This window comes from Hoplias malabaricus, chromosome 5 (genome assembly GCF_029633855.1).
Source record: "Hoplias malabaricus isolate fHopMal1 chromosome 5, fHopMal1.hap1, whole genome shotgun sequence".
In the NCBI taxonomy this organism is placed as follows: Eukaryota; Metazoa; Chordata; class Actinopteri; order Characiformes; family Erythrinidae; genus Hoplias; species Hoplias malabaricus.
Genome location: NC_089804.1, coordinates 13,117,951 through 13,145,287, shown reverse-complemented (window position 1 = coordinate 13,145,287; position 27,337 = coordinate 13,117,951). Strand labels below are relative to the sequence as shown.

Here is a 27,337-nt window from a genome sequence, read left to right as displayed (position 1 = left end):
TGACATCATATTTGCCATGTGAGAGGGCTCATCGCTGTGGATCATGGCTGTATATTCTGACACTGTGGCTCCTGTTGAGCATGCTAATTACAAATACACCTCAGTCAGGGGTCTTAACACTGATGCTTGGTGACTGGGTTGTGTGTCAGATTTAATACTAATTAATGTTTAATTAGATATGCAGTTTTAATTTATTTCACCTCAACCAATATTGATTTTATAATCAGTAATTGGTTACTTCTACTTATGGAAGAATGAGTAAAGGATAGAAGCAGTACCACAAATATAACTTACAATTTACACTTGAATTTGCTATACTCTATGAAAGACAACTGCTTTTAATTAACTTGCACTTACACAAGTCATTCCGCAAGAGTGCACCAGAGCAACTTTAAATGCAGTAACGCAAGTCATGTGAAAGGGGCACTATAAATTGACTTCAGTTGCATTAGCACAAGTCATACACAAGGGTGCACCAGAGAAATTTAAATGCAGTAGCGCAAATCATACAAAAGGGGGCACCATAAATTGACTTTATGACTTTAGTTGCAATAGCACAAGTCAGCCAGCCTCGCTTTAGAGCGAGTTCACTATTCATGTTGTTTTACAAATTCAAGGCACAAAATTCTGCGTGCAATTATGAGCGCGGTATTCGCGGTCTCACTACTTATGGGTTAAATCAATGCTTCTCACAAACAATTCTTTATGAACGTATTTTAACAAGCCGTATATCAGAGGAACAAAATTTGCCGATCAAAAGCTGGAATTCGCAGACTTTTGGGCAATTCAGAACATACACATACACGGAGATTCTCGTGCAGTGGTTACGTCAACCTCTCACGGGTAGAGGTGGGCGGATTGATCCAAATATCCATAATATTGATACCAACGCTGGTATTGGTATTGATCAATACTCGTGGAAAAAGATCGATACTCAAGCATTTTTCTCTCCCGCTAAAGTCTGTGGGTGTATGTTGTTATTTTTGTGCCACCATTCTGCACGCACGCGGATATTTTTGAGCCAGCAAGAAGGTTTTTGCAAGCGTGCATGGATATTTTGAGCGAGCAAGAAGGTTTTTGCGAGCACGCATGGATATTTTAAGCGAGCAAGGAGGTTTCTTGAACGCACACTACAACCTACACATCTTGCTCTCCTGTCCTACGCGCGTCTCTGACCCACACGCTCGCTCCACACTTACAGCCATTACAATGTGCCTCAGTTTCAGCCAATCAGAAACGTCAAATGACAAAGGTAATTTCTGATTGGATGGCTTGACCGCCAAGTGTTAAGTACATACAGGCCGGAGACCAGTAAATAACTTTCTAAAGGAAGCTTAATACTGCAGTTCAAAAACTGTTCATGTAGAGAGAGGAAAGTAGGTTTAAATCAACCCACCTGAGCAACCCTCCTCAGTTTTACACACACACACACACACACACACACACACACAAAACCTCAGAGGTCAGAGACATTGCACGCACAGAAACCAGAAAAAGTGCGTGCAGAATTGTGGAATTGTGGCACAAAAACGCATCCCACTCCACCCCCCCCCCCCCCCCCCGCTCTTGTCTTTTGCTTCAGCACCTGAAAATGGTGAAGACTAGCAGTATCGGTATCGGTATCAATATTGGCGATACTGACCCTGTATTTACTTGGTATCGGATCGATACCAAAACTCCCGGTATCGCCCACCTCTACTCACGGGTGTGTCATACGCTTTTCATGCAGGCGATTACAGTGACGAAGCACAGCTGATAAACCCACAGTATTACTTCACAATTAGGCACACGGCGCTGCCTAATAATTTCATGAATGAAAAGCGTGTTCACACTAATCATTAAATCAAAACGACAGTGAAGTGTCAATCATCGCTCACATTTGAGGCTTAATTTAGGAACAGGTCCTAGTTATGAATTAGAGGGGATTAAGGTTGGGAGGAACCAAGCACTACATAGTGGAGTCAATGATAATCAATTATTATTTTATTAATAATTTATTATTTAATTCATTCTGCTAATCTCCATGTTTGAGAGCCATTAAATAATATGTAGTGTCCTTACCTGTCTTAATTTTAGCTTAGACAAGAAGGCCATCTTCACATCTTATACAGCACAATTAGCTAGAATTAACTATTATTAATGAATTATGCTCATTGACCCGCTGTGGGTTCTTGACTCTGAAATTGAATCTGAACTAGAAGCTATAATTCCATACAACAAAGGTGCACACACAAACAAATAACCAAGGATTATTTTTTATCACACACTGGTTTATTAAAAATAATATCAAATAATGAATATTGATTATAAATTCATATATTGAAATGGATTACAGTGATAAATGAGGGAAGAGGGAAATTAATATATGAGGGAACTTCTCTATGATAATTATTACCCTATGTTCTAAGAAAGGCTATTGTTTATCCCAGCAAACTTTCAGTACCAACCCATGAGCCATGAGAGACATGAGACCATGTGACCTTACTTATCCGGAGATGGACAGGGAGCATGTCGCTGACGGTGCTTTCCAGCACCACTTCCTGGAAAATTGCAGACACGGTCCTTGTAGGTTGCAGCCGCGGGCGTTCCTTTTCTCTCCCTGTTCAGACACGGCGATGGACTGGATAGCTGGGAGCATGTCGCTGACACGTGGTGCTTTCCGGCGTAGGCCTTGTAGCGTTGCAGACGGGCGTTCCTTTTCTCTCCCCGTTCAGACATGGCGACCCCTCCGTTGGAGCTGGTGGCGTTTTGAATGTCTCTGTGGGGATTTTCCATCATCACTGGTCTACCGCCTTGTGAGAGAGAGACACGCCCTTGCAGGTCTCTCCTGGGCCTTTGCTCAGAAAGTCATTCTGAGGGTGCATGTGGCCTTCTCCGTCGCTGGTCCGGAAGCTTTGGTCACCACTTGGAGTGTCAGAGGTCTGGTCTCCTCCAATGCTCTAGACGTGGCACTGAATGTTTTGCTAGAGTTAAACTATAGCTCTTCTAACTATAGTTTTCTATTAGAGATAAAAATTAAAATAGAAAAAATCTGTTCTTTCTGGACCACAAGGGGCCCAAGACTATTGAAGAGAGCCATGAGAGAGCCTGTATCTGCAGAGACGTCTGCAGAGCAGGAGAGGTCTCTGACTACCCTATCTGAGAAGCATTGTCTGCTGGAAGCAGGAGAGAGACGTTCTTCAGAAAAAACGTCTTCCTCTCCAAAATTCTCAAAGAGTGTGTCTCAGAGGAGTGTTAAAAGAGTGAGGTCTAAGTGTGGTGTGTTACTGGCTTTTACCAGAGTTTAGAAAACCGCAAATACCTGATTTGTCCTCAATGAGGGAGAATTGGAGCATATCTTGCTCCTGAGTGGCTGTTTCCTGTACCTTGGTGGTGGCATCACATAGAATTTATGACCCTGGACAAAACAAAGGCTTGAAGACCATCTCTTTTGAATGAATCTCCAAGATTTTGAATCATAATTTTGCAGTATAATAGATTAGATATTAACACAAAGTAATATCATTAAGACAACCATGTTCTACATAATTATTAACCAATTACACACATAGTATGTGGCTACCTTGGTTCTACATAAATTCATATTATGAACAAAAATGACTTTAAACATATGTAAATTAATTCCACCCGGTTTGATTGTCTAAATGCAATTAATTTCAAACGGTTGTGCCCATATACAACTTGTTTTCCATGTAAGAACTCTGGGATATTTGAGTCTTTTAGAGTTAACAGTCTTTAAAAAGGTGTAAGAGGACATGGAATAAAGGTGGGTCTGTGTGTCTCTCAGCTTTGCAAAGATTCTTTTCTTGACCCTGGGGGTCCTGGGGTCAAAAAAAGGGTCCTTGGAGAGGTTTATGAGCCTGCTCTCTGTTATGTGAAATTCCATCTGGCTTGTGTGGAGACGTCTCTGAAACAAGCTAGAGTTTGGGTATTTAAAATAAAACTCTCAGAAAGTCAAATTTCATATTAGGAATTAATACACATTCATCATATCATACTACAGGTGTTAAAATACTGGTTTTACTGGTATAGGAAAAGTTACCACAATTACATATATCGATATGATTAATGTAATAATTATTGAACAAAACAGAACCTTCTGAATTATTGAACCTTCTTGTTGCCTGACCCCTCATGTCAAGTCAAGTCAAGTCAAGTGAAGTTTATTTATATAGCACATTTAAAAGACAGTGAATGTCAGCCAAAGTGCTCCACAATAAAAATCAACTAACAAACAAACAAGATAAAATTATAAAACATACATATAAAAAGAAATAAAACAAGTAAAAGAATCTAACAATAAAAACGTTGTGGAGAAAATACTGATGGCAAGACAACATAAACCAAGGCAGAACAAATGGCTAAAATAATTTAAAAGGACCCAAAGGCCAGAGAAAATAAATAGGTTTTCAAATTGGACTTAAAAGTCACTATTATAGGGGATTGCTTTATGAAGAGTGGGAGACTGTTCCACAGTCTTGGAGCGGCTACAGCAAATGCCCGATCTCCTTTGAACTTCAACCGAGAGCGAGGGGTGTCTAAAAGCAATTTGTTAGAGGAACGTAGGGCACGTGGGGTAGATCGAAAGCAAAGAAGATCCAAAATATATTTCGGAGCCAGGCCATGGAGAGCTTTAAAGACAAACAGTAAGATTTTAAATTCAACTCTGCATTTCATTGGTAGCCAGTGCAACGATGCCAACACAGGGGTAATCCTCTCCCTTTTCTTAGTACCGGTCAAAAGCCTTGCAGCTGCATTTTGGACCAGTTGCAATTGTGACAGGCTCGAATGAGATATCCTCAGGTACAGAGAATTCCAATAATCGATACGGGAGGAGATAAAAGCATGAATAATAGTTTCCAGGTCTTTAAAAGACAGTATTCTCTTAAGTTTTGCTATATGACGTATGAGTTGAAAGAAACTACCTCTAACAACAGTGCTTATTTGTTTTTCAAATGTAAGATCAGTGTCAAAGATGAAACCAAGGTTTTTTACTTGGCTGTGTACATTAGATGACAGACGCCCCGATTCATTGGCCATGGTTGGACTCAAGTGGGAATTTCCGAAAATTATCACATCTGTCTTGTCTTGGTTCAGTTTGAGAAAGTTCTTAGACATCCAGCACTCCACATCCCTCAAACAATCCAACGTGAGTTTTACTGAACAATTCTCTCCTGATGTCCGCAGAAGATAAAGCTGTCATCCACATAACAATGATATGAAACATTATATTTTTGAAAGATTGACCCCAGAGGGAGCATGTACAGGGAAAAGAGGATGGGTCCCAAGATAGAGCCCTGAGGTACACCACAAGTAATAGATGCAGGAGAGGAAGAGGAAGACTGTCCTATATTAACAGAAAAAGTTCAATTTTCTAAGTAGGAGGCAAACCACTTCAATGCAAGATCCTGGATGCCAAGTGATCTAACAGGATGGTGTGGTCAACTGTGTCAAAGACTGCACTTAGGTTCAGGAGAATTAAAACAACACACTTTACTGAATCAACAGCTAAGAGTATGTCATTTAATACTTTAAGAAGAGCAGACTCAGTACTGTGGTGTGCTCTGAAACCTGACTGAATGTCTAAGACATTATGTTTGTCTAAAAAAGAAGAAAGTTGATGAAAGACAACCTTCTCCAAGACTTTTGACAAGAAAGGTAGCTTAGAGATTGGTCTAAAGTTATTGAGGACTGATGGATCTAGGCCAGACTTTTTTAAAAGAGGCTGAACAACTGCATGTTTAAAACAAGAAGGCACAACACCATTAACGAGACTGCTGTTTATTATGGACAATATACTTGGACTAACTGAAGACAGCACATCCCTAAGAAGCGGTGAGGGGAAGGCATCCAGGGAGCAAGTGGTTGGTCTCATATGCAGAATTATATCAGTGAGATCCAACAATGACATGGGCTCAAACTGACTTAGGAATGCAGAACGCATAGGTAGAACAGAGGAGCCAATGTCACGGATCACGGGGCAGACTGACAGAGGCGGACGCACTTGCTAGAACTCGGAGAGTTTTATTTTAACAAAAGATATAACAAAACAAAGACAAGCTATAACGAAAACAACAAGACAGGGATTATAAACTACTTGAGACAGGGAAGGAAGAAAACAACACCACATGACTGGGAAACGAAACGACTAGACTAGGAGAGGGAAAGAGACAACACGACAGGACTCGGAACATAGCAAAAACACGACTTGACTAGGAAACTAACAATACAAAATGAACGACAACAGGAAGTGATGGAAGGGGACTTAAATACACAACATAGACGAGACGCACCTGGACAGATAACGAGGAGGACGGGTTAACACATGACACAGACGAGAAGGCGGAACAAAGGCGGGACAAGGGCGGAGACAAGAACATAAACAAAACATAGCCATGTGCTAAAAGAGCACATGACCGGGGAAAAAGGAGGTGACGAGACGAGGGCGTCAGCCAAGTGCCGGAGAAATGTTAAGTGTCTGTAAACTGTCGGCTTTGGAAATGAAAAACCTCATAAATTTATCACATAGATCAGAGTTTGCATCAAGCGTGGGTGAAGCCAGAGGGTGCAGTATCGTTTTAATTGTGTTAAAGAGAACTTTAGGACGGTGTAAATGCTTGGCAATGATATCGGCAAAATGTTTAGCTCTGGCTGCTTTTACCGCATGCTGATAATTATTCAGACATTCATTAAGAAGTTGATAGGAGATTTGGAGTCTATCTTTCTTCCATTTCCGTTCTGCTTTCCTACATTGCTGTCTGAGTGCACGAGTAACACTGTTGAACCATGGCTGAGACTTTACTTCAAATTGTCTATTTTTCAGTGGAGCAATTTGATCGATAATACCAATGCAAGTAGAATTAAACAGATCAGTCAGCTCATCAGTATTAGTGCCAAAAGGGGGATTTTCCATAATACAAGCTGAAGGAGAGGTTACATAGGCAGCAGAAAACTGACTGGCTGTATGGGGTGTGATGGAACGTGTACAATAATATACAGGCAGAATATTTGTAGGAGAAGAGCATGGAATTAGAAGATCAAACAGAACAGATCTATGATCAGACAAATATATATCTATAATTTCTAAATTGCTTACTGAAAAACCAAAGGACAAAACAAGATCCAGAGTATGGCCTTGCACATGTGCAGGACCAATAATGGACTGAGTCAGGTTAAAATAATCGATAAGTTGTGAAAATTCCCTGACCAGTGGTTTAGAAGGACAACAAACATGGATGTTAAAATCACCAAGAATCAGGACTTTATCTGTACTAGATAAGGTGACAGACAGAAAATCTGAAGATTCTTGAATGAAGTCCTTGTTAGGTTTAGGAGGTCTGAACAGTAGAATATAGAGTATAGGACATGACAATTCCACTTTACACAGCTGCATTTCAAAACTTGAATACTCTCCTGCAGGCAGTAAGTGGCATTTAAAATGGTTTCTGAAAATTGTTGCAAGCCCCCCTCCCCGACCAGTAGATCTGGGGGTATTAAAAAAGGTACAGTCACAAGGAGAAAGCTCAACAAGGGGGCTTGAATCATTTATAGTTAGCCAAGTTTCCACCACAAATAGAAAATCCAGACAGCGGGAGACGAAGAAGTCATTTAGTAGAAAAGTCTTGTTAACCAGCGATCTAGTGTTGATCAACACTATTTTAACTGGTGCCAGTTCTGAAACTGATTGTGTAAGATTGTTCAGGGTTGAGTGTGAATACACCAGATGACAGTGGTTACCAAAATTGACACTATTTCTTTGACCCCATGGTCTTATTTGATGGCGGCGAGATGCTGAATATATAGATGGAATAAGCTCTTCGTTGGTAGTGCATTCAGAATTCAAATGACTGCTCCCAGAGCATAAGATAGAAGTTTTACATGTTTAGCGCAGAAATAACTTGTGTGGAATGTAGTGTTTAATATTAATTAACACACACCACAAGATATTGTGTACATTTTGGACAATCAAAATAAAACACTGAGGCTGAGCATAATATTAATTATCATTATATTAGCGGTCTGTGGTTATGATAGACAACGCTAATGGGTGAAATTAAACTATAGCTATAAATCTAGCTGACCAGAGAAGCTGTGTAATATTTTCCCTCACTTCTCCCATGCACAGAGCAATTTTGCCAGAGGTGATAGTGGCAACATAGTTGATTTACATTTGAAGATATAGTGAAGTACTTGAGATGTAATTCTCCTTGGAAACACATCTAGTATTTTTGCTTTTTGATGCTCTTTATTCCATTAAGAGACATGGCATGTTAATGGAGCTTACAAAAACCTTCAAAATGTTCTTAGTAAAAAAGGTATAAAAATCTGCATGTTTTATCAATGTATGCTTTTGTCACAATAATGTTTTGCAATGTTCCTCTATCAAACCCAGTTTTTATTACTGAACATGATTTGATTCACAACTGTTAAATAAACTCAACTGTATTACTTTGGTTGTCTGTGTTTGAGCAACAACTGAAATGACTGAATGTTTATATTTCTGTGTTGGCATTAGATCATAATATTTTGGCATATTTTGAAAAGCTGTTTAATAGATCTGACCATATCCTGCCTGTGGCTGCCTGCTCTAAGAACTCAAAAAGTGTCCTGCTCCACACCACCAAAGTTCAACTGAATGTTCCCCTCTTGCTGACATCACAACTACAGAGAAACCTATACCCGAAGCAACACGACAGTTCCACAACTGCACACAATTCATGCTGGATAACAGACTGTGATCTACAGCTGAGACATTTGTGAAAGCTTTAAAAATATCTAGAGTTTTACTTGAATTAAGATGTGATGTAGACAATTTTGGCTGTCACTGGGTTGTGAGGGGCTGGGGGTCAGTGTGAAAGTTGTTCATCTGCCCAGTGTGTTTTTAGGTTATTTATTGTGGTGGTCTTTGTTGCAGTTGTTCTTTAAGATGCATTATTTCTCTTTTCAGTTCCTGTTTTATTTGCTCAAGTCCTTTTCTTGTGCTGTCTTTTACGTTTATCAGCTCATTCCTCAGTGCTTCTTTCTCCTGATTGGCTGTTTGTCTGACAGTGCTGAGCCACGTGATGGTGCATCAACAAAAAATTGGTATATAAATTCATGATAAATTATCATTATTATCTAAAATTAATACCACTACTACTAATAATAATTCATAATTAATAACCATAATTTAAGCAGAAATAATCCGAATAATGTTCCCATGCTACATTAGACAGATGTTGAGTTATTGATCTTGGAAAATAATAATAAAAAATAAAGATGCTTTGCAAGCACTATAATTACTGCACAATAAACAAAAAATGTCTTTCATTTCCTTGGGGTGAACAACGTAAAGACGTTGGGGAAAAGGAACACTTTTGTTGTTTAAGAACCAACATCTCCTGAATTGCACTGAACGACTCTCATATCCTGACTCGTTTTAATCCCAGAATAGAGCTTTTCTTTTAAAACAGAACCACCTTTTTTCACTTTTCATTTCCACAGTTAACACTTACAAAGTAAATCATTGCGCAAAGAAGAAATGGATATGTACAACTTTTTAAACTCTTTTTCTTTTATTTAAAAGTAGTAATGATTAAAATCATTCACTGTACTTTGTAACTTCCCTCACTTGATGTATTTATGACTTTTTGCAGATTAAATATGTCTAATGGAAACTGTAGCAATAGTTGGATCCAATGCTATTTCCATATTATTTACCATCGTGCTCCGTCTCAGCTTCATATTTTACATTCAGAGCACCAGAGTATATTATTTTACTCCTAAAATATATCTTTGGGACATTTAAAAAATATGTCTGAGTAATGCTAAGAAATACTTAAGATTAGTCCTCTGTTCTTAATATGTTTAAAAGTTATTTTCTTTGTTTTACAGAACAGATCACTACACCTACAAATGAATATAATACTGATTATTTCTATGGTCAATCAGAGTTTTGCTCCCGGGAATATGTAGCAAGAGTTGGATCTATTGCAATTCCCATATTCTTTACCACTGTGGTCATTCTCAGTCTCATTGGTAACATAATGGTTCTGGTGATCCTTGTCCTCTACGAGTCCCTACAATCACTGACCAACATCTTCATTCTCAACTTGGCTGTGTCTGACCTGATGTTCACTCTTGGACTTCCATTTTGGGCCAGTTACTACATCTGGGGCTGGATATTTGGAGACGCAATGTGCAAAGGTGTCAACTTTGTTTTCTTTATTGGATTTTACAGTAGCATATTGTTCCTGATGCTGATGACTATTCAGCGCTATGTAGCGGTGGTCTACCCTCTGTCGGACTGGGAGAAAGGTCAGAAGTTTACATTTGTTCCTATCTTCGCTTGGGTGGTGAGTGCTGCAGCAGCAATACCAGCATTAGTGCAAAGCTCTTTCATGTCTGACCCAGACGACCCCAACAGTCTTCGTTGTGAACCAAACAGTGAATCTGGCATACTTGTTTTGACATATTTACAGAACTTTTTCTTTGTAAGTGCTTTTGTTGTCATGGGTTTTTGTTACATACGAATTCTACAGACTGTCTTCAGGATACAAGCCCAAAGGAGACACAGGACTATAAAGCTGATCTTCTGCATTGTGGTTGTGTTCTTTGTTAGCTGGGCTCCTTATAACACTGTCATATTTCTGCAGTCGTTAAGTCATCATGGGATTGAAGCTTTTTTAGAGTGTAATGTCAGTAAGAATCTTGATTATGCACTTTATGTCTTCAAATTTCTCGCATTTTCCCACTGCTGTCTAAACCCAGTGTTTTATGCCTTTGTTGGTGTAAAATTTCGAAACCATTTGAAGATGTTTTTACAGGTTTCCCAAAGGCAACATGACACAGACCACGACCAGCAACGAATTACAGCAGTTTAGTCTCAGTGCTCAGTGTTATAATACTGAGACATCTATACGAGCAGTTATAGCAGTGCTGCTTGAGTTTTAAACACTGTGCCCACTCACTGTCCATTCTGTTATACACACCTATCGCATTGGTCCGTCTTGCAGATGTAAAGTCAGAGACAGTTGCTCATCATTGGACACAGGACACTGTTGGCTGGATATTTTTAGGTTGTAGGACTATTCTTAGTCCAGCAGAGACACTGACAAATTTAAAAACTCTAACGGCACTGCTGTGTCTGATCCACTTGAACCAGCACAATACATATGAAAACAACACCACCACGTCAGTGTCAATGCAGCGCTGAGGATAGTCCACCACCCAAACATATCTGCTCTGTAGTGGCCCTGACTATTGAAGAACAAAGTATGCAGAGCAACAGTTGAACAACACTCTGTTATTGTAAAACTAGAAAGTGCTGATGTATGGATAGTCGATCTGAGAGAATGGACAGTAGGTGTAAACACAATGAGGTGGTTATATTTGTATGTTTTACAGTTTGATGTGTAATATACACTGTAGATCCTTAATGGTGGTGTCTTTGTTATGTGTCTTCCATTATAAACATAAAATTAAACCCATCCAATGATTCTGTATCTCATATCTTCTGTAAGTACAACCCTCTCCAATAATTTTAGGTGTTAAAACACTGGTTTTACTGGTATAAGAAAAGCTACCATAATTACATATATAGATGTTATTAATATAATAATTATTGAAAAAAACCTTCTTGTTGCCTGACCCCTCATAATTAGAATGCCTGCTCCCAGAGCATGAGATAGAAGTTTAAATGTTTTCTGTAATATATGCCATTTTACATGTTTAGTGCAGAAATGGCTTGTGTTGAATGTAGTGTTTAGTGTGAATTAACACACACCACAAGATACTGTGTACATTTTGGACAATAAAAATAAAACACTGAGGCTGAGCCTAATATTATTCATTCATTCATTATCTGTAAGCGCATATCCAGTTCAGGGTCACGGTGGGTCCAGAGCCTACCTGGAATCATTGGACGCAAGGCAGGAATACACCCTAGAGGGGGTGCCAGTCCTTCACAGGGCAACACACAGACAATTTTGAGTCGCTAATCCACCTACCAATGTGGTGGATTAGGAGGAAACCCACACGGACACAGGGAGAACACACCAACTTGTCACAGACAGTCACCCGGAACGGGAATCAAACCCACAACCTCCAGGCCCCTGGAGCTGTATGACTGCAACACTACCTGCTGCGCCACCGTGCCGCCCCAGCCTAACATTAGTTATCATTATATTGGCTGTCTGTGCTTATGACAGACAACGCTAATGGGTGAAACTATAGCTATAAATCTAGCTGACCAGAGAAGCTGTGTAATATTTTCCTTCACTTCTCCCATGCACAGAGCAATTTTGTCAGAGGTGATAGTGGCAACATAGTTGATTTTCATTTGAAGATATAGTGAAGTACTTGAGATGTAATTCTCCTTAGAAACACATCTTGTATTTTTGCTTTTTGATGCTCTTTATTCCATTAAGAAACATGGCATGTTAATGGAATTTACAAAAACCTTCAAGTTTTTCTTAGTAAAAAAGGTATAAAAATCTGGATGTTTTATCAATGTATGCTTTGGTCACAATAATGTTTTGCAATGTTCCTCTATCAAACCCAGTTTTTATAACTGTACATGATTTAATTTACAACTTTTAAATAAACCCAACTATATTACTTTGGTTGTCTGTGTTTGAGCAACTACTGAAATGACTGCATGTTTATATTTCTGTGTTGGCATTAGATCATAATATTTTGGCATATTTTGAAAAGCTGTTTAATAGATTTGAACATATCCTGCCTGTGGCTGCCTGCCCTCAGAACCCAAAAAGTGTCCTGCTCCACACCGGCAAAGTTCAACTGAATGTTCCCCTCTTGCTGACATCACGACTACAGAGAAACCTACACCCGAAGCAACACAACAGTTCCACAACTGCACACAATTCATGCTGGGTAACAGACTGAGATCTTCAGCTGAGACATTTGTGAAAGCTTTAAAAATATCTAGAGTTTTACTTGAATTAAGATGTGACAACGATGAGCAACATCACGAAGACATTCTGCAAAACAAAATAGATCCACTCTATTGTTGGCCTTTTTCGACCATGAACTCTGGTTCTTTAACTGGTTCCTTTCAGGATCCATGAACCTTGGTGCCATCCAGAGGCCTGAGTTTGCATGAGTTTTGTTGGGAACCAACGCTGTGTCAATTCATAGAGCTGCTGTCTGTTTGAACCAGTACAGAACCAGAGCCATAAATAAATCGATAGTGGCAGGAAACTGTTATTGTTTATCTACTTTTTTTTTTACAGCAGTGAATGAACCTTGAGTCACAATGAGCACAGCTCAAGAAAACAAAGGAGCATTTTCTTATTTTTATTTCCTTGAAAAAGTCCTTTTATTTTTTATTTTATTAATTTATTTTTTTTAAATAAGAAAATGAATAACAGGTCTGCTTTACCATACATCTTTAGTCTCTGTGGAGCTTTAGTTTGAAATGCACACAGATGTCTTTATGGCTAGGTTTTGTTTTATGTGGTGGAATAATACTTGAAGAGCTTTGGTCAGGTTAGAGGTTTTTAATACCTTAAAAGGTCTGATGTGTAAAAATACAAACTCAAATCCAACACACGTTTTAAAAGACCTACACACCAAAATATTTAACATTTTCTAGGTTAGGCAGATCTTGAGTTATTGACCTTGGAATATAATAAGAAGTAGCAGAAGAAATAAAGATGCTTTGCAAGCACTATAATTACTGCACAATAAACAAAAAATCTCTTTCATTTCCTTGCGGTGAACAACATAAAGACGTTGGGGAAAAGGGACAAGTTGATTAGCTCCATGAAACCACCAGTGGTTTCAGACTAGTAACTGTTACATTCTCTGCTTCATAACTTTTTTAGTTTTTAAGATATTTGCATGGTTAAGGTGACATATGAAAGTTGGAACTGTGCTCTTTCAATTGAAGTGGTGTATAAAGACAGATAAATATAAAGACAAATAATGAGAAATCTGCCTCAAGCAAACTTTTTGCAATCCTTATTTTTTCTTTAAAAATATTGTATGAAGATTTCATCTTATGTTTTATAAAAGGAAATGCACATTTATCATGCAATACCATTTAACGGCCAGAGAGGGCACCCTAACCATTAATTTAACGCCTTATTCAAGGTGATTGAGCACTGTTTGACATCATTTTTGACACTTTGGATATTTATTACCACAATTATTCCAAAAGGACTAATATATACATTCCTAGTAAGTCCATTTTTGCTTGTTAGAACCTAATAATGCCCAAAATGGCTTTTCATAGCCCAAACATATACCATGTAATGTATATTGGAAGTAATTCATAAAACAGAACAAAACAAAAAAATGATGAAACGAATTTCGATTCCCCAGTTTTTTTGGAAATTCAGAAAAATAACTAGAGCCGAAGAACCAACCTCTCCTGAATTGCACTGAATTGCTCTCATATCCTGATTTGTTTTTGTTCCCCAGAATAGAGCTTTTCTTTTAAAACAAAACCACCTTTTTCACTTTTCATTTCCACAGTTAACACTTACAAAGTAAATCATTGCGCAAAAAAGAAATGGGTATGTACAACTTTTTAAACTCTTTTTTCTTTTATTTAAAGGTAATAATGATTAAAATCACTGTACTTTGTAACTTCCCTCACTTGATGTATTTATGACTTTTTGCAGATTAAATATGTCTAATGGAAACTGTAGCAATAGTTGGATCCAATGCTTTTTCCATATTATTTACCATCGTGCTCCGTCTCAGCTTCATATATTTCATTCAGAGCACCAGAGTATATTTATTTTATATATTTTATAAAATATATCTTTGGGACATTTTAAAAATATGGCTGAGTAAAGCTAAGGAATACTTAAGATTAGTCCTCTGTTCTTAATATGTTTAAAAGTTATTTTCTTTGTTTTACAGAACAGATCACTACACCTACAAATGAATATAATACTGATTATTTCAATGGTCAATCAGATATTTGCTCCTGGGAATATGTAGCAAGAGTTGGATCTATTGCAATTCCCACATTCTTTACCATTGTGGTCATTCTCAGTCTCATTGGTAATGTAATGGTTCTGGTGATCCTTGTCCTCTATGAGTCCCTGCAATCATTGACCAACATCTTCATTCTCAACTTGGCTGTGTCTGACCTGATGTTCACTCTTGGACTTCCATTTTGGGCCTGTTACTTCATCTGGGGCTGGATATTTGGAGACGGAGTGTGCAAATGTGTCAACTTTGTTTTCTTTATTGGATTTTACAGTAGCATATTGTTCCTGATGCTGATGACTATTCAGCGCTATGTAGTGGTGGTGTACCCTCTGTCGGACTGGGAGACATGTCAGAAGTTTCCAGTTGTTCCCATCTTGGCTTGGGTGGTGAGTGCTGCAGCAGCAATACCAGCCTCAGTGCTAAGCTCTGTCATGTCTGACCTAGAAGACCCCAACACTCTTTACTGTGAACAAAACAGTATATCTGGCATATTTGTTGTGACATATTTACAGAACCTTTTCTTTGTAAGTGCTTTTGTTGTCATTAGTTTTTGCTACATACGAATTCGTGAGACTGTCTTCAGGACCCGAGCCCAAAGGAGACACAGGAACATAAAACTGATCTTCTGCATTGTAGTTGTGTTCTTTGTTAGCTGGGCTCCTTATAGCATTGTCATATTTCTGCAGTATTTAAGTTATTATAAGATCGAGGCTATTTTAGAGTGTAATGTCAGTAAGCATCTTTATTATGCACTTTATGTCTTCAAATTTCTTGCATTTTCCCACTGCTGTCTTAACCCAGTGTTTTATGCTTTTGTTGATGTAAAATTCAGAAACCAGGTAGTGTCGCAGTCACACAACTCCAGGGGCCTGGAGGTTGTGGGTTCGATTCCCACTCTGGGTGACTGTCTGTGAGGAGTTGGTGTGTTCTCCCTGTGTCTGCGTGGGTTTCCTCCGGGTGCTCCATTTTCCTCCCACAGTCCAAAAACACATGTTGGTAGGTGGATTGGCGACTCAAAAGTGTGTGTGTGTGTGTGTTGCCCTGTGAAGGACTGGCGCCCCCTCCAGGGTGTATTCCCGCCTTGCACCCAATGACTCCAGGTAGGCTCTGGACCCACTGCAACCCTGAACTGGATAAGCGCTTACAGATAATGAATGTATAATTAATATTTATTTTGTTGTGCAGCAACACCTAATAGGGACCATTGAAGAACAGGATGAAAGCAAAAATAGAAAGCAGAGCAACATATGGACTGCAGTTTGTAATTATAGAACAAGATGCTGCTGTATGGTCAGTGAAGCTGAGAGTATGGACAGAAATATTGTGGTCATAATATTATAACGTCTATGTAGTCTAAAATGTAATTGAAACAGCTCTGGCTGACACTGTGTTTTAACATTTTTACTGGGGCAGATCGAGTACTATGCTACAATGTGAATTTATCAGCACAGTATCCAGAGCATGGAGGAAATACCAGGAGACAGGCCAGTACACCAGTAGACGTGGAGGGGGCCATAGAACTGCATAAACCCAGCAGCAGGATCGCTACCGTCTCCTTTGTGCAAGAAGGAACAGGAGGAGCAGTGCCAGAGCCCTGCAAAATTACCTCCTGAAGGCCACTAATATCCAAGTTGCTGCACAAACTGTCAGAAATAGACTCTTTGAGGTTGGTAGAACATCCACCTATCTATCAGGAGCATGCTAAGGTGTTTTAGGGAGGTCATACGGCAAGCGGAGGCCACACACTACTGAGCCTCATTTTAACTTGTCTTAGGGAATGCTGGATCTGCCTGTAAATTGAATTTTCACTTTTATTTTGAGTATGTTTCCAAATCCAGACCTCCATGGGATAATAATTTTGATTTATATTTTTGTGATTTTGTTCTCAAAACATTCCACTAATTTAATGAATAAAAAATTTTAACTGGAATATTTCCCTTCTTGGATTGGGGCCTGTTTTGGCGGAAAGGCTTGTGTGGTCTAATGACTTCCAGAGCTATGTCGTCGGGAGGTGTTAGCTGCCAGTAAAGTCTCCCATGGTGAACACGTCTGGAGTGAGGATCCATGATCCAAAAAGCACCCCTATGAACAGCCTAAAAGGAATAAAGTGTACCCTGCCCAGGAGAGGGTTTACTACTCCACTCTACACATACTTTGTGGATTTGGAGAAGGTGTATGACTGTGTTCCCCAAGAGATTCTATGGGAGTTGCTCCAGGAGTATGGGGTGCCAGGGTCGCTTCTGCAAGCTGTATGGTCCATGTACTCTCAGAGTTTGAGCTGTGTTCAGATCGTCTGCAGTAAGTCAGGCTTGTTCAATGTGGCATTGGATTTTGTCAGGGCAGTGCCTTGTCTCCACTCCTGTTCCTGATTTTCATGAACAGGGTAGCGAGGCATAGCCTGGGACAGAAAAGCTTTCTTCAAGGGGCTCAGGAGGTGGCATCTCGGCTATTTGCGGATGATGTTGTTTTTTGGGCTTCTTTGCATGGATGTTCCAACTCGAGCAGTTTGGCACTGAGAAACTGAGATGGTTCTGGAAACTGAGATGACAGACATAGCACACCTTTTTGCCACAGCTTGCATTGAGCAGTCAGTATGCCAATCAGCACCTCCAAATCTGAGGCCATGGTTATTTCCCGGAAAAATCTGTTATGCTCCCTTCAGGTAGGGGGGTGAGAACCTACAGAGGGGTCAGTGTGAACCTGCTCTTATCTGTGAAGAGCACAGGGCACCAATGGCAAATCTGTCAATCTTCGTGTTATCTGGCAAATGTCAGGCGCCCTGCACGGTGTTGGGCTGTGAGCACAAGCCCCACTTGTGGATGTCGGGCCCTCATACCACCCTCATGGAGCCTGATTCTGACCAAAAGTCTCCTGGTGTACTGGTCTGTCTCTTGGTATCTCCTCCATGCTCTGGAAACTGAGATGACAGACATAGCACACCTTTTTGCCACAGCTTGCATTGATGTGCCATTCTGGATGAGCTGCACTACTTGAGCAACTTCTGTGGGTTGTAGACAACGCCTCATGCTACCTCTAGGGGTGGGAGCACGGATAAAATGCAAAAGTGACCAAAGCATCATCCAAAAAGGATGAGAACAGAGAAGTGGTATGTGGTCACCACCTGCAGAACCACTCCTTTATAGGGGTTGTCTTCACAATGATTCACAGTGTTGCTTCCTAACTGGAAAAGTTGATTTCACAGAAGTGTGATTGACTTGGAGTTACATTGTGTTGTTTAAGTGTTTCGTTTATTTTTTGAGCAGTGTATTTTTCCAGTATTTCAAAATATTTCAATATATTAACTTTGTATATAAATAATGTTGTATCTCAAAATATCGAGATGCAACTTACATATTAATGAAAAAAAAGTGTTTTTTTTAAGGCAGAAACTGGCTTCAATATTTATCCATGAAAAAGTTAAAAGGAACAGTGTAGAAATGGTTAAAGATAATAACAAGAAACAACATAACAAGTTGGCATTGACAAGCCAACATAAGAGGTATCTATGTGTCACGCCCTCGTCCTGTCATGTCTGTTCTCCCCGCCATGTGCTCTCTCAGCACATGGCTCTGTTTGTTGTTGTCCATGTCTCCGCCCTTGTCCCGCCTTCTTTCCCTCCTCCTTGTCAGTGTCCTCGTCAGTGTTGTTTGTATTCCTGCCCCTTTATTATTAGTCTCAGGTGTCCTTGTGTGTATTTAAGTCCCCTTCTCTCACTTCCTCTTGTCGGACATTTCTCCTTTGTACTGTTTCAGTCCCTGTTATCAAGTCTGTCATGTTATCAAGTCTGTCTGTCTCTGCAGTTTCTCTGTCATTGTTTTCCACGTCATCGTTTCATGTTGTCGTTTCATTTCCTCTGTCGTTGTTTCATTTTGTAGTCTGGTTATCTCTTTAGTCTGTCTGTGCCGTTTGCCCTGTTTAGCTCCCCGTGTCCAGTTTAGCCTGCTTGGCTCCCGGTTTGTTGTCTTTCTGTTAAAGTCTCTTTGTTTTGTTATATTTCGTTAATAAAGTACTGTGTTTTAGCGAGTGCGTCCGCCTCCATCAGTCCACCCCGTGATCCTGACACTATGGAACATCAGTTAAAGATAAATGTGACACAATCAAAATATGACCAGATTTTGGGGAACCCTGAAAAATGTTCATAAAAACGTTGGAGAAAATTTCACTTGTATCACATTTGTACGATGGCTACCTCTCATGTGTTTGTTATTATTATTGGTGTCATTCTTTTGTACATACAGCCTACGATCGTAAAATATTGCTTCATATTCCAGAGTCTATGGCAAGCCGTTTTAGCCTAAAATGACACCAGTGATAAGTCCTAACTCCACTTTAATAGTAAGAACTCTAATTCAAGATCTCTCTGATATAGTTTTTACTAGTAACAACTCCCATTTCAGCTATCAACTACCACATTTTGCTCTTAAGTCTTTCTTCTTAGGGAGTTAGTCAGGGGCCATTTGCTCTGAAGCCTGATGTTTAATTACACGAGATCTGACTTGACAATGGTTTTCCCGAGACTTGAAGTCGTTCTGTACAAGGAATAATGCCGTTCTGTTGAATGCCTGAGTCTTGAGCATGTCCTAAAATGTACACCGTACTCCAGGGTCCTGGAGGTTGTGGGTTTGAGTGCTGCTCCGGGTGACTGTCTGTGAGGTATTTGTTGTCTTCTCCCAGTGGGTTTCCTCCGGGTGCTCTGGTTTCCTCCCACGGTCCAAAGATTTTATATACGAATATCATATGGACGTCTCATAATAGCGATTTGTTATTATTAAAAAAATTATAAAAATTTAACCAAGACACATTTTTCTAAGCTAAAGGTTGTAGTATGTTGGTAAGATGTGTCTCTATGCACTACAAGTAATGTTAGATCTTCATATCATATGGATGTTTCACAGTAGCAATTTGTTACTTCAAAAAAGTGAATCGGCCATTCCAGCTAATTCCAGTAAATGTATGTAGTTAATTTCAGTATTGTGAAGAAGACACTAAAAAAGACCTCTACGCCGACACCATTATTTCGCTGCAAAATAATTTGATTTATTACAATGAAAAGAACAGCATCTTAACCCTTTGGGGTCTATGGACATTTTCTAAAATTCGTCTTTAAAGTACTTGTCATATAATTATAGTGCCCTGAAAAACTTAAATCTGATTTTAGAAAATCTTTATATTTCTTATGAAAACATGTGGATGAATAGTTTTGGTGATTCATATAGTTTTATCAGAGTCTTAAAAACAAGCGAATCCACCAGTTAGACACGGCAAGAGGCAGAGGAGGCGTGTCTCAAGCTTATACATAGGCTCATAACTCAGGATGTACAGTAATTCAGGATGTTGCGTAGGAAAGAGAAGTTTCTGCACATTCACAGAGTGTTTGAACTGCATTTCTGCGCTGTGCTATTTCTAAGGTATTAAGAGAAACATCACAAATGGTCGTTGACGTGCCGGTGCGTTCTTCGACCTCAGTTACCGCCACCTTTGCTTTAGTTTCCAAGCCTGTGCTTCTTGATTAAGATGGTGTTTTGCGACATAATCGGCTACATTTTGAGGCTCGGGGGCTTTATTGGGTGAAAGTCAACCAGGAGCCACAGAGGTAGAGCAGAGTCCAGTAGAGCAGATGCAGTGCAGGGGCAAAGTGCATATTGTGACACAGAATTGTTTGATTAATTTATTTATTTTCTTTTGTTAACTTCAGAACAAATTTGAAAATTTACATCATCGCCTACATTAAACCTTGATTCTGTGTTCTCTAATGAATGATGAAATTTGACTTCAAATTTATTCAGAAATATAAAAAATTCTAAAGTAAAGCCACTTACAGAAACCTACAGCTATTTCTGAACATTTAATCATATCCCCAAACATTAACACATCTCCGTCTGTAGAGAATTTGGAGTATGTGACTGGAGCACACTGCTGTATCCCAGAATTCCATGTGGTTCCTTGGACCCTGACTTTAAAATCTTTTTCGATGCTGTCATCCAGAGACTTTTGCCAACTCGGTGATGCGAATTGTGTATTTGGACACACTATCCGCTCTGACGCTGCTCTAGCATACTGTCAAATTTCAAATTTAATTGTATAGTGCATTTTTTTCCAACCAGGCAGGTGAGCAAGAGCCGTCAGCAGCCAATCTTCCCTCAGTTGTCCTGCCGGACAGGAGGGCAGTCGTTAACTCAGAAGGAGTAGAGGGGTGGCATTATTTCAGTTTCTGTTCATGGATAATAGACTATATGAATATTGTCAGAGTGTGGCGAGCGACTCCGGCGGGTTTAACTACAACAGTCAGTCTAAAAGGAGAGAACCAGCAGGTAACTCTGAAACACTGGCATCTCCCTGCTCCAGCATCAACAAACCCGAGTGATCGTTCATGAGCGGTGGGACAACAGCACCAGTACCTCAGAGTACCGTGTAGTATGGAGGTATGCGATTTCGGATGCAGCCGTCTACTTGGGGGAATTGACTATCCCCGAGCAATCACTAACCCTAGATTTCTTTAGGTTCTAAATAAAACACAATGATAATTCAGGGTTTAAATTAAAGATGGCCGTTGGGGCAAGATATTTATTCACACCCAGGCTTTAGTTTCCACCATTTAATTTCCATTTGAGAAACTCAAATAGAGAACAAAGCCAATACAACAAGAAACGCCTACTATTCTGCAGTTTACTAATGTATATCTGGGGTTTGGTGAACATGGGTTTGCCATTTCTGTACATCTCTAAAGCACTCATTCAGCCGTAGGGGCTCACGGGCGCTTCCTCCCTTACCCAAACCCAGCGAGTGAGTGATCTCTGCACATAGTCTATCTTTGTCTACGCCTGAGTCCCTGCTATTGGTCTACAGAGGTTCAATCACCTCTGACCCGCCTGCTAAGAGCCGTAAGCGAATCCGTGCGGAGAGTGCTTCGAGGACAGCGGCACTCATTGGTCCAAAATTAACACTGGAATCTAGGAAAAAACACCCTAACCTTTGTATTCACGAAGCCATCACGCAAAAATCCTTCTATTGTCTGGGCGTCATTACGTAAAAAAACGTTCCGTTGCCTGGGCTCTAGGATCTCCGGAATATTTCGTTAGCATTAAATCCCAGGAAACAAGTTGAAAACAAGTCAGTTATTTCAGGACCAATTGACAACGTCAATGGACGTCCGAAATGCGTAGAAAACAAGTCCGTCATTTCGGGACCAATTGATAACCTCAATGGACGTCCGAAATGCGTTGGAAAAAAAGTCAGTTATTTCGGGACCAATTGATAACGTCAATGGACATCAGAAATGCGTTGAAAACAAGTCAGTTATTTCGGGACCAATCATTGGACATCCAAAATGCATTGAAAACAAGTCAGTTACTCCGGGACCAATTGATAACGACAGTGGACGTCCGAAATGCGTTCAAAACAAGTCAGTTATATTGGGACGAACTGATAACATCAGTGGACGTCCACAATGGGCTTAAAACAAATCAGTTAATACAGGACCAGTTAACGTCAGTGGACATCCAAAATGTGTCTGTTATTTTTGGACAAATTAATATTGTCAGTGGACGTCCGGAATGCGTTTTAAATCAGTTAAAAGAGAGAGAGAGAGAGAGAGAAAGAGAGAGAGAGCCCCTCCCCTTCAGATAACGGTTACTCTGAGTTTGAATACAGCGTCAAAATAAGTTTCAGTGGATGATTTTTCAACGGTTTGTGGAAGCAGGCATTACTAAAACAGCGGAGGAGGCTCGTATATTCAGAGGTAAGTGATATTTAATCTTAATAAAACTTTAGTTTCACTCATTCTGGTAAAGTATAAGTATTTAAAGAGCTCTAGCAAAGCAACAGCTATGCTAGTTTAGCATCTCAGTGAAGACAAGTGAAGGAGAAGAGGAGGATAATAGTTAACCCATTCTGTATAAAAAAAAAAATTCATAGTAATATTACATTATTAACAGTAATGTTTTTGACATTTATTTCAGCAGGTCTGGGTTGCAGTTACATGCAAGCCACCTTGCTAACAATGCGAATGTTAACCAAATATTAAAAGAAGTGCTGGGCTGGAAAGTAAAATCATACAATACCATTTGCGCAGGCCACAATTGTGCTTTTCCAAATATGTGAAAATCATCAGATGAACGGTACTTTTATCTGAAGTTGTGCGTAAAATATCGATGTATTGTACTCTGTTATTACTTTTACTTAGAAAATCAATACATATAATTTTATCAGGTGCACCAAAACATTTACATATGATACAATATTTTGTTAGACTGACAATTTTTTTTCCCACTTAGGTATCCAACTAACATGGAGTACTTTCATGTTACCAAAGGTTTAACTGTGAAATATAAATGTTGTGGGGAACAGTAATGCAAGTATGTATTTTATTATATTGTAGAACTAGTAATAATATTATAACTTATAAGCTGTGATCTGATGCATACATGTTTTGAGTCAATACTGTCCATCCTCCAGCACACCTTGCATATGTCACTCAAGCAAAAGCTAGAAAATGTGCCACTTTTCAATGTTGCAGAGATCTGAAGGTTTCGGTAATTTTATCAGGCAAGGAAGTCAACAGATGCATCAACAGCATTGTCACCAAATGCCCAGTGCCGGTAGCAAGTGAACCAACATCATACAAGTATTATTGTATCTTTTATAATTCTGAAAATATTATATATAATATGTATAATATTATTATAATATTTATAATATAATACTATAATATACTAGATTTATATTATTTTTTTACTGTAAGACCATTATTAATATTCTATTATATTAATATTTGTCTAATATCGTTTCCTTATTCTAGCTTATTTGCACTACACTATTGTTTTATTGATATAATTTATTGGATTATTATAATGAAGCTTTCATCTATTGTGTTCTGCTTTGTTTTTACAGTTGTCTGATGAGGTTGATGGAATCCATACCCTAACAGTGAACAAAATTCACCAGTTCAGCAATGGATTTACAGCTGTACTCACTAAAATACACATTGCCACACTGACGTTGAGATGAGAGGACTTCAAAGCTTACAGGTTTGATTTAAACATTTGACCTAAATAATAATTTAACAATTATTGCATCAATGTGGCTTCTGTGCTTTCATTCATTCATGTATTCATTCATTGTCTGCTTGTCCAGTTCAAGGTTGTGGTGGGTACAAAATATTTACATACTACCTGGATTCACTCTGCGCAAATCAAATCAAATCAAATTTATTTGTATAGCGCTTTTTACAACTGATGTTGTCACAAAGCAGCTTCACAGAATTCCAGTAAGACAAAGCAAGGTGGGAACACACCCTAGACAGGGCACTAGTCCTTCACAGGGCACCACACACCCACAAATTCACTCACGCACTCACACAATGGACACTTTTGAGTAGCCAATCCACCTGCCAATGTGTGTTTGGATCATGGGAGTAAACCAGGAGCACACAGAGGAAAATGATGGAGAATTAGGAAAAAAGTGAGCATATAAAAATATATATGAATCCACTTATTCATAGATCAGGCATGGGACATTTCCCCAGAGGTAAGAATATAGAAAACATGTGACTGTAATAATCAAATAATATAAAGACATGAAAATTATTTTAAACAAATGAGTTTTGTGGCAGAGGATATTAGAATGGTCAATGGGATACTTGAGTTTATAACTCAGGCCTATACTCTGTAGAAAAAAAAGGAGAATGGTGTAGCATGAGATTGTCTGGTACAGTATGATATATGACATCCTTAGAAGATAAGGATACCTTTTTAATTGGGCTCCTATGATATACTGCATACCTAGAAGATGAGGGTATCATTTTAATTGGGGTCCTATGGAATGCAACCTAATAGGAGGGGCGAGATGATCTCACCCCAAAAAGTGTATGTAAACTGTGGTTTTCAGTATGTCTTTGTGAGTGAGTCTGCAGGAGGCTTCTGAGACCGCTCACCAATTCTTTAAAAAAATAAAGAGCTTGCTGATCTTCCAAGAAGTCGTCTTCATCTTTCAAGTATTTTTAAAAAGAACTAGAAACTTTTATTAGAACTTATTTTTTCAAGTATTATAGTTAGACTAGATATAAGATTAATACGTCGTGGTAACGACATTTTGGTGGCCCATACTAAGGGGACTTTGAGAGGCCCCGACCGGTGGCAAAAGATCGTTATAAGCACCAGAACTTGTGCATTTCATTTTGGGGGTGAGATAACCAACCTCATCGTAGCATGCATCATTAAAACGGGTAAGCAGAGCCTTTTTTCATATAAATTCTGCATATTGATGAGCTTGTGTCTCTCTGCCACAAAAAGTTGTAATGCAGTTTGTTATGTAAAGAAGGCTTATTGGAAGAAAGGCATGATTAAACAACTTTTGAGAAAAAGGAATAAAAGGAAAAAACAGCCTTAAAAAAGTCCTAAATATAAAAAATACAGTTGTGGGTCCTTTAAAAAGCTGCTGAGACTTACACAACTGCAGAGTGGAAGCTCAGAAAAAAGGCCACAAGCATAAAAATACTAAAAAAAAACCTTTGGCTGAATAAAAAGTAATAACAGAAAGAGAAAGAGCTCAGAAAAGAATAGAGAAAAGAGAAGGAAAAATAAAAGTGCACAGAAAGAGAGAGAAAAAATGCGCATGAAAAGTACCAAGAGTTAAGTGTTGTGTGTTTGTTTGTCTATGGTTAAGTAATGGTTAATAGTTAAGTTAAATAAAGAAAGGATGTTGCAGATTGGATTAAGCCCTCATGCTGAGGCGGGATTAGCCCGGCCGTAAACCCTGAAAAATTCACTAGGTGATTTTTTAGGTCAGTTTGATGAGAAACTGGAGATGTGATATAGAGATTTAATTAGGGGTGCCCACTCAAAACACTGTTGACGAACACTGTATTGATGCTGCCTCTCTTTGAATTATTACACCTCATAAGGTAGCATAAATTAAAAATAAGGAATAAAGGTATAAGGAAATAAGTAGAGGTAGAAAATAAAAGCATGCTGTTAAAGTGTGAATGAGTCGAATATGAGAATTGTGTTGAATGTTGAAAGTGATGTGTGTGTGTGTGTGTGTGTGTGTGTAAGCTTAGTGAGTTTAGAAAAAAAAAGGACTGTTTCTGTGTGTGTGTGTTAGCGTGAGTGTGTCTCTAACCCCTCCTTTTCCCCTTCTATGTGTGTGTGTGTATGGTCAGCTGAGAGATGTTTGTGAGTGCCGAGTGCAGGTGGGGGAATGATCACCCCCCTCCTTTCTTTGGTTCATCATGAGAGTGTGAGCAGAACTGGTCTCTCCCTTGTGCTGTAAAGAGCCATACATTTTCTGTGTGTGTGTTTAGAGAAAGTAGGAAAAAAACACTGCTGCTCAGAGAGTATCAGAGAGAGTAAAAAAGTGTTTAGAGAAAGTGGGAAATGTGATAAAGAATGAAAGATTTAGAAATTAATAGGGAAATAAATTTGTAATGGTAAAATTTATGAGCTTCGTTCAAGGACAGTTAGTAAATAATTTTATGAACCTCTAAATTGAGGGTTTTGTATTTGTTATGAAAATGAGCCTTGAACAGAAGACGTTTTTAAATAAAAAGTAAAAACAATGAGCTTTCTGGGAGACTGTAAATTAAAGAAAACAGAGCTCCAGAAAGATGTTTCTTATGAGCTTTCTGGGAGACTATAAAACAATGAGCTCCAGAAAGACGTTTTTTAGATGCTGAGAATAGAAAAAAGGACAGCAAGGTGTTAAAGCTGAGGGTACATTGGGGAAATTGTAAGGTGTAATCATGGGTAAGTTAGTATTGGAGAAAAAATTTGAAATCTCCATATGATGGCTTTTATTGGGAGAAAAAAGAGATCACGGGTCTAAGTTTCTCTCAATTTCGCTGGATCTTTGAGATCTTATGGTTTGCTTGGGGGGTCTCTCCTAACAAGTGTGTAAGGCCTAAGATTCACTCTTGAAAAAGAGAAATGACAGGACTTTGATTTGTGACATACTGATAAAAGCCACGTTGATTTGGTCTAAATGGAAAATAACAGTTTCTGGGGCAAATTAAAAATATAAATGTATGAAAAATATTGATGTATAGTGCTGTACAGTGGTTTGGAGCTCCTGAGATTGGGTGCGTTTGAACTAGGTTTTTTTTCCAATGGGTGTAGTGCATGTATGGAGTTTGACTGGAATGAGGAGACTGTGCTTAACCCCAGACCCACTCAAAGGAATGCAGCTCCAGGAGAGCATTGTGGGTGTACAAAGAGACAGGATGAGAATTAAGAGATACACTTGTGCTGAGCTTAAATTATGTAAATGATACCAGTAATAATTGGAATAACATACATAAAATAAGGTAGGGAATTAATGTGGATAAATTAACATGTATATATTTTTGTCAAGCAAATTTGTGTTACAGGACCACCAGAATAAAGCTGAAAGCAGGTGG

At 39.0% G+C, this 27,337-nt stretch overlaps 2 protein-coding genes and 1 long non-coding RNA gene across 3 annotated transcripts in view; all 3 read left to right on the top strand.

Moving 5' to 3' along the window:
- Positions 1-10,862, top strand: part of LOC136697253 (chemokine XC receptor 1-like) — a 43,494-nt gene extending 32,632 nt beyond the window's left edge. The window contains exon 3 of the mRNA XM_066672291.1: positions 10,016-10,862. Within this exon, the coding sequence (XP_066528388.1) occupies positions 10,016-10,862 (847 nt within the window). The remainder of the gene's footprint in view (positions 1-10,015) is intronic.
- A 3,653-nt stretch (positions 10,863-14,515) lies between these two features.
- Positions 14,516-19,737, top strand: LOC136697251 (chemokine XC receptor 1-like). Its single transcript, XM_066672290.1, has 3 exons — positions 14,516-14,519; positions 14,872-15,785; positions 19,702-19,737. The coding sequence occupies exons 1-3, from the start codon at positions 14,516-14,518 to the stop codon at positions 19,735-19,737; spliced, it is 954 nt and encodes a 317-aa protein (XP_066528387.1).
- Positions 19,738-23,177: 3,440 nt separating this feature from the next.
- On the top strand, positions 23,178-23,949 carry LOC136696227 (uncharacterized). The gene is made up of 3 exons (XR_010802592.1): positions 23,178-23,300; positions 23,462-23,569; positions 23,836-23,949. It is a non-coding gene; the product is annotated as an uncharacterized lncRNA (long non-coding RNA).
- The last annotated feature ends 3,388 nt before the right edge of the window (positions 23,950-27,337 follow it).

Excerpts from the sequence above, each read along its gene's own strand:
- LOC136697251 (XM_066672290.1), top strand. Across the intron at positions 15,786-19,701 it reads ATGTAAAATTCAGAAACCAG|CGATTTGTTATTATTAAAAA; the intron begins GTAGTGTCGCAG and ends GTCTCATAATAG.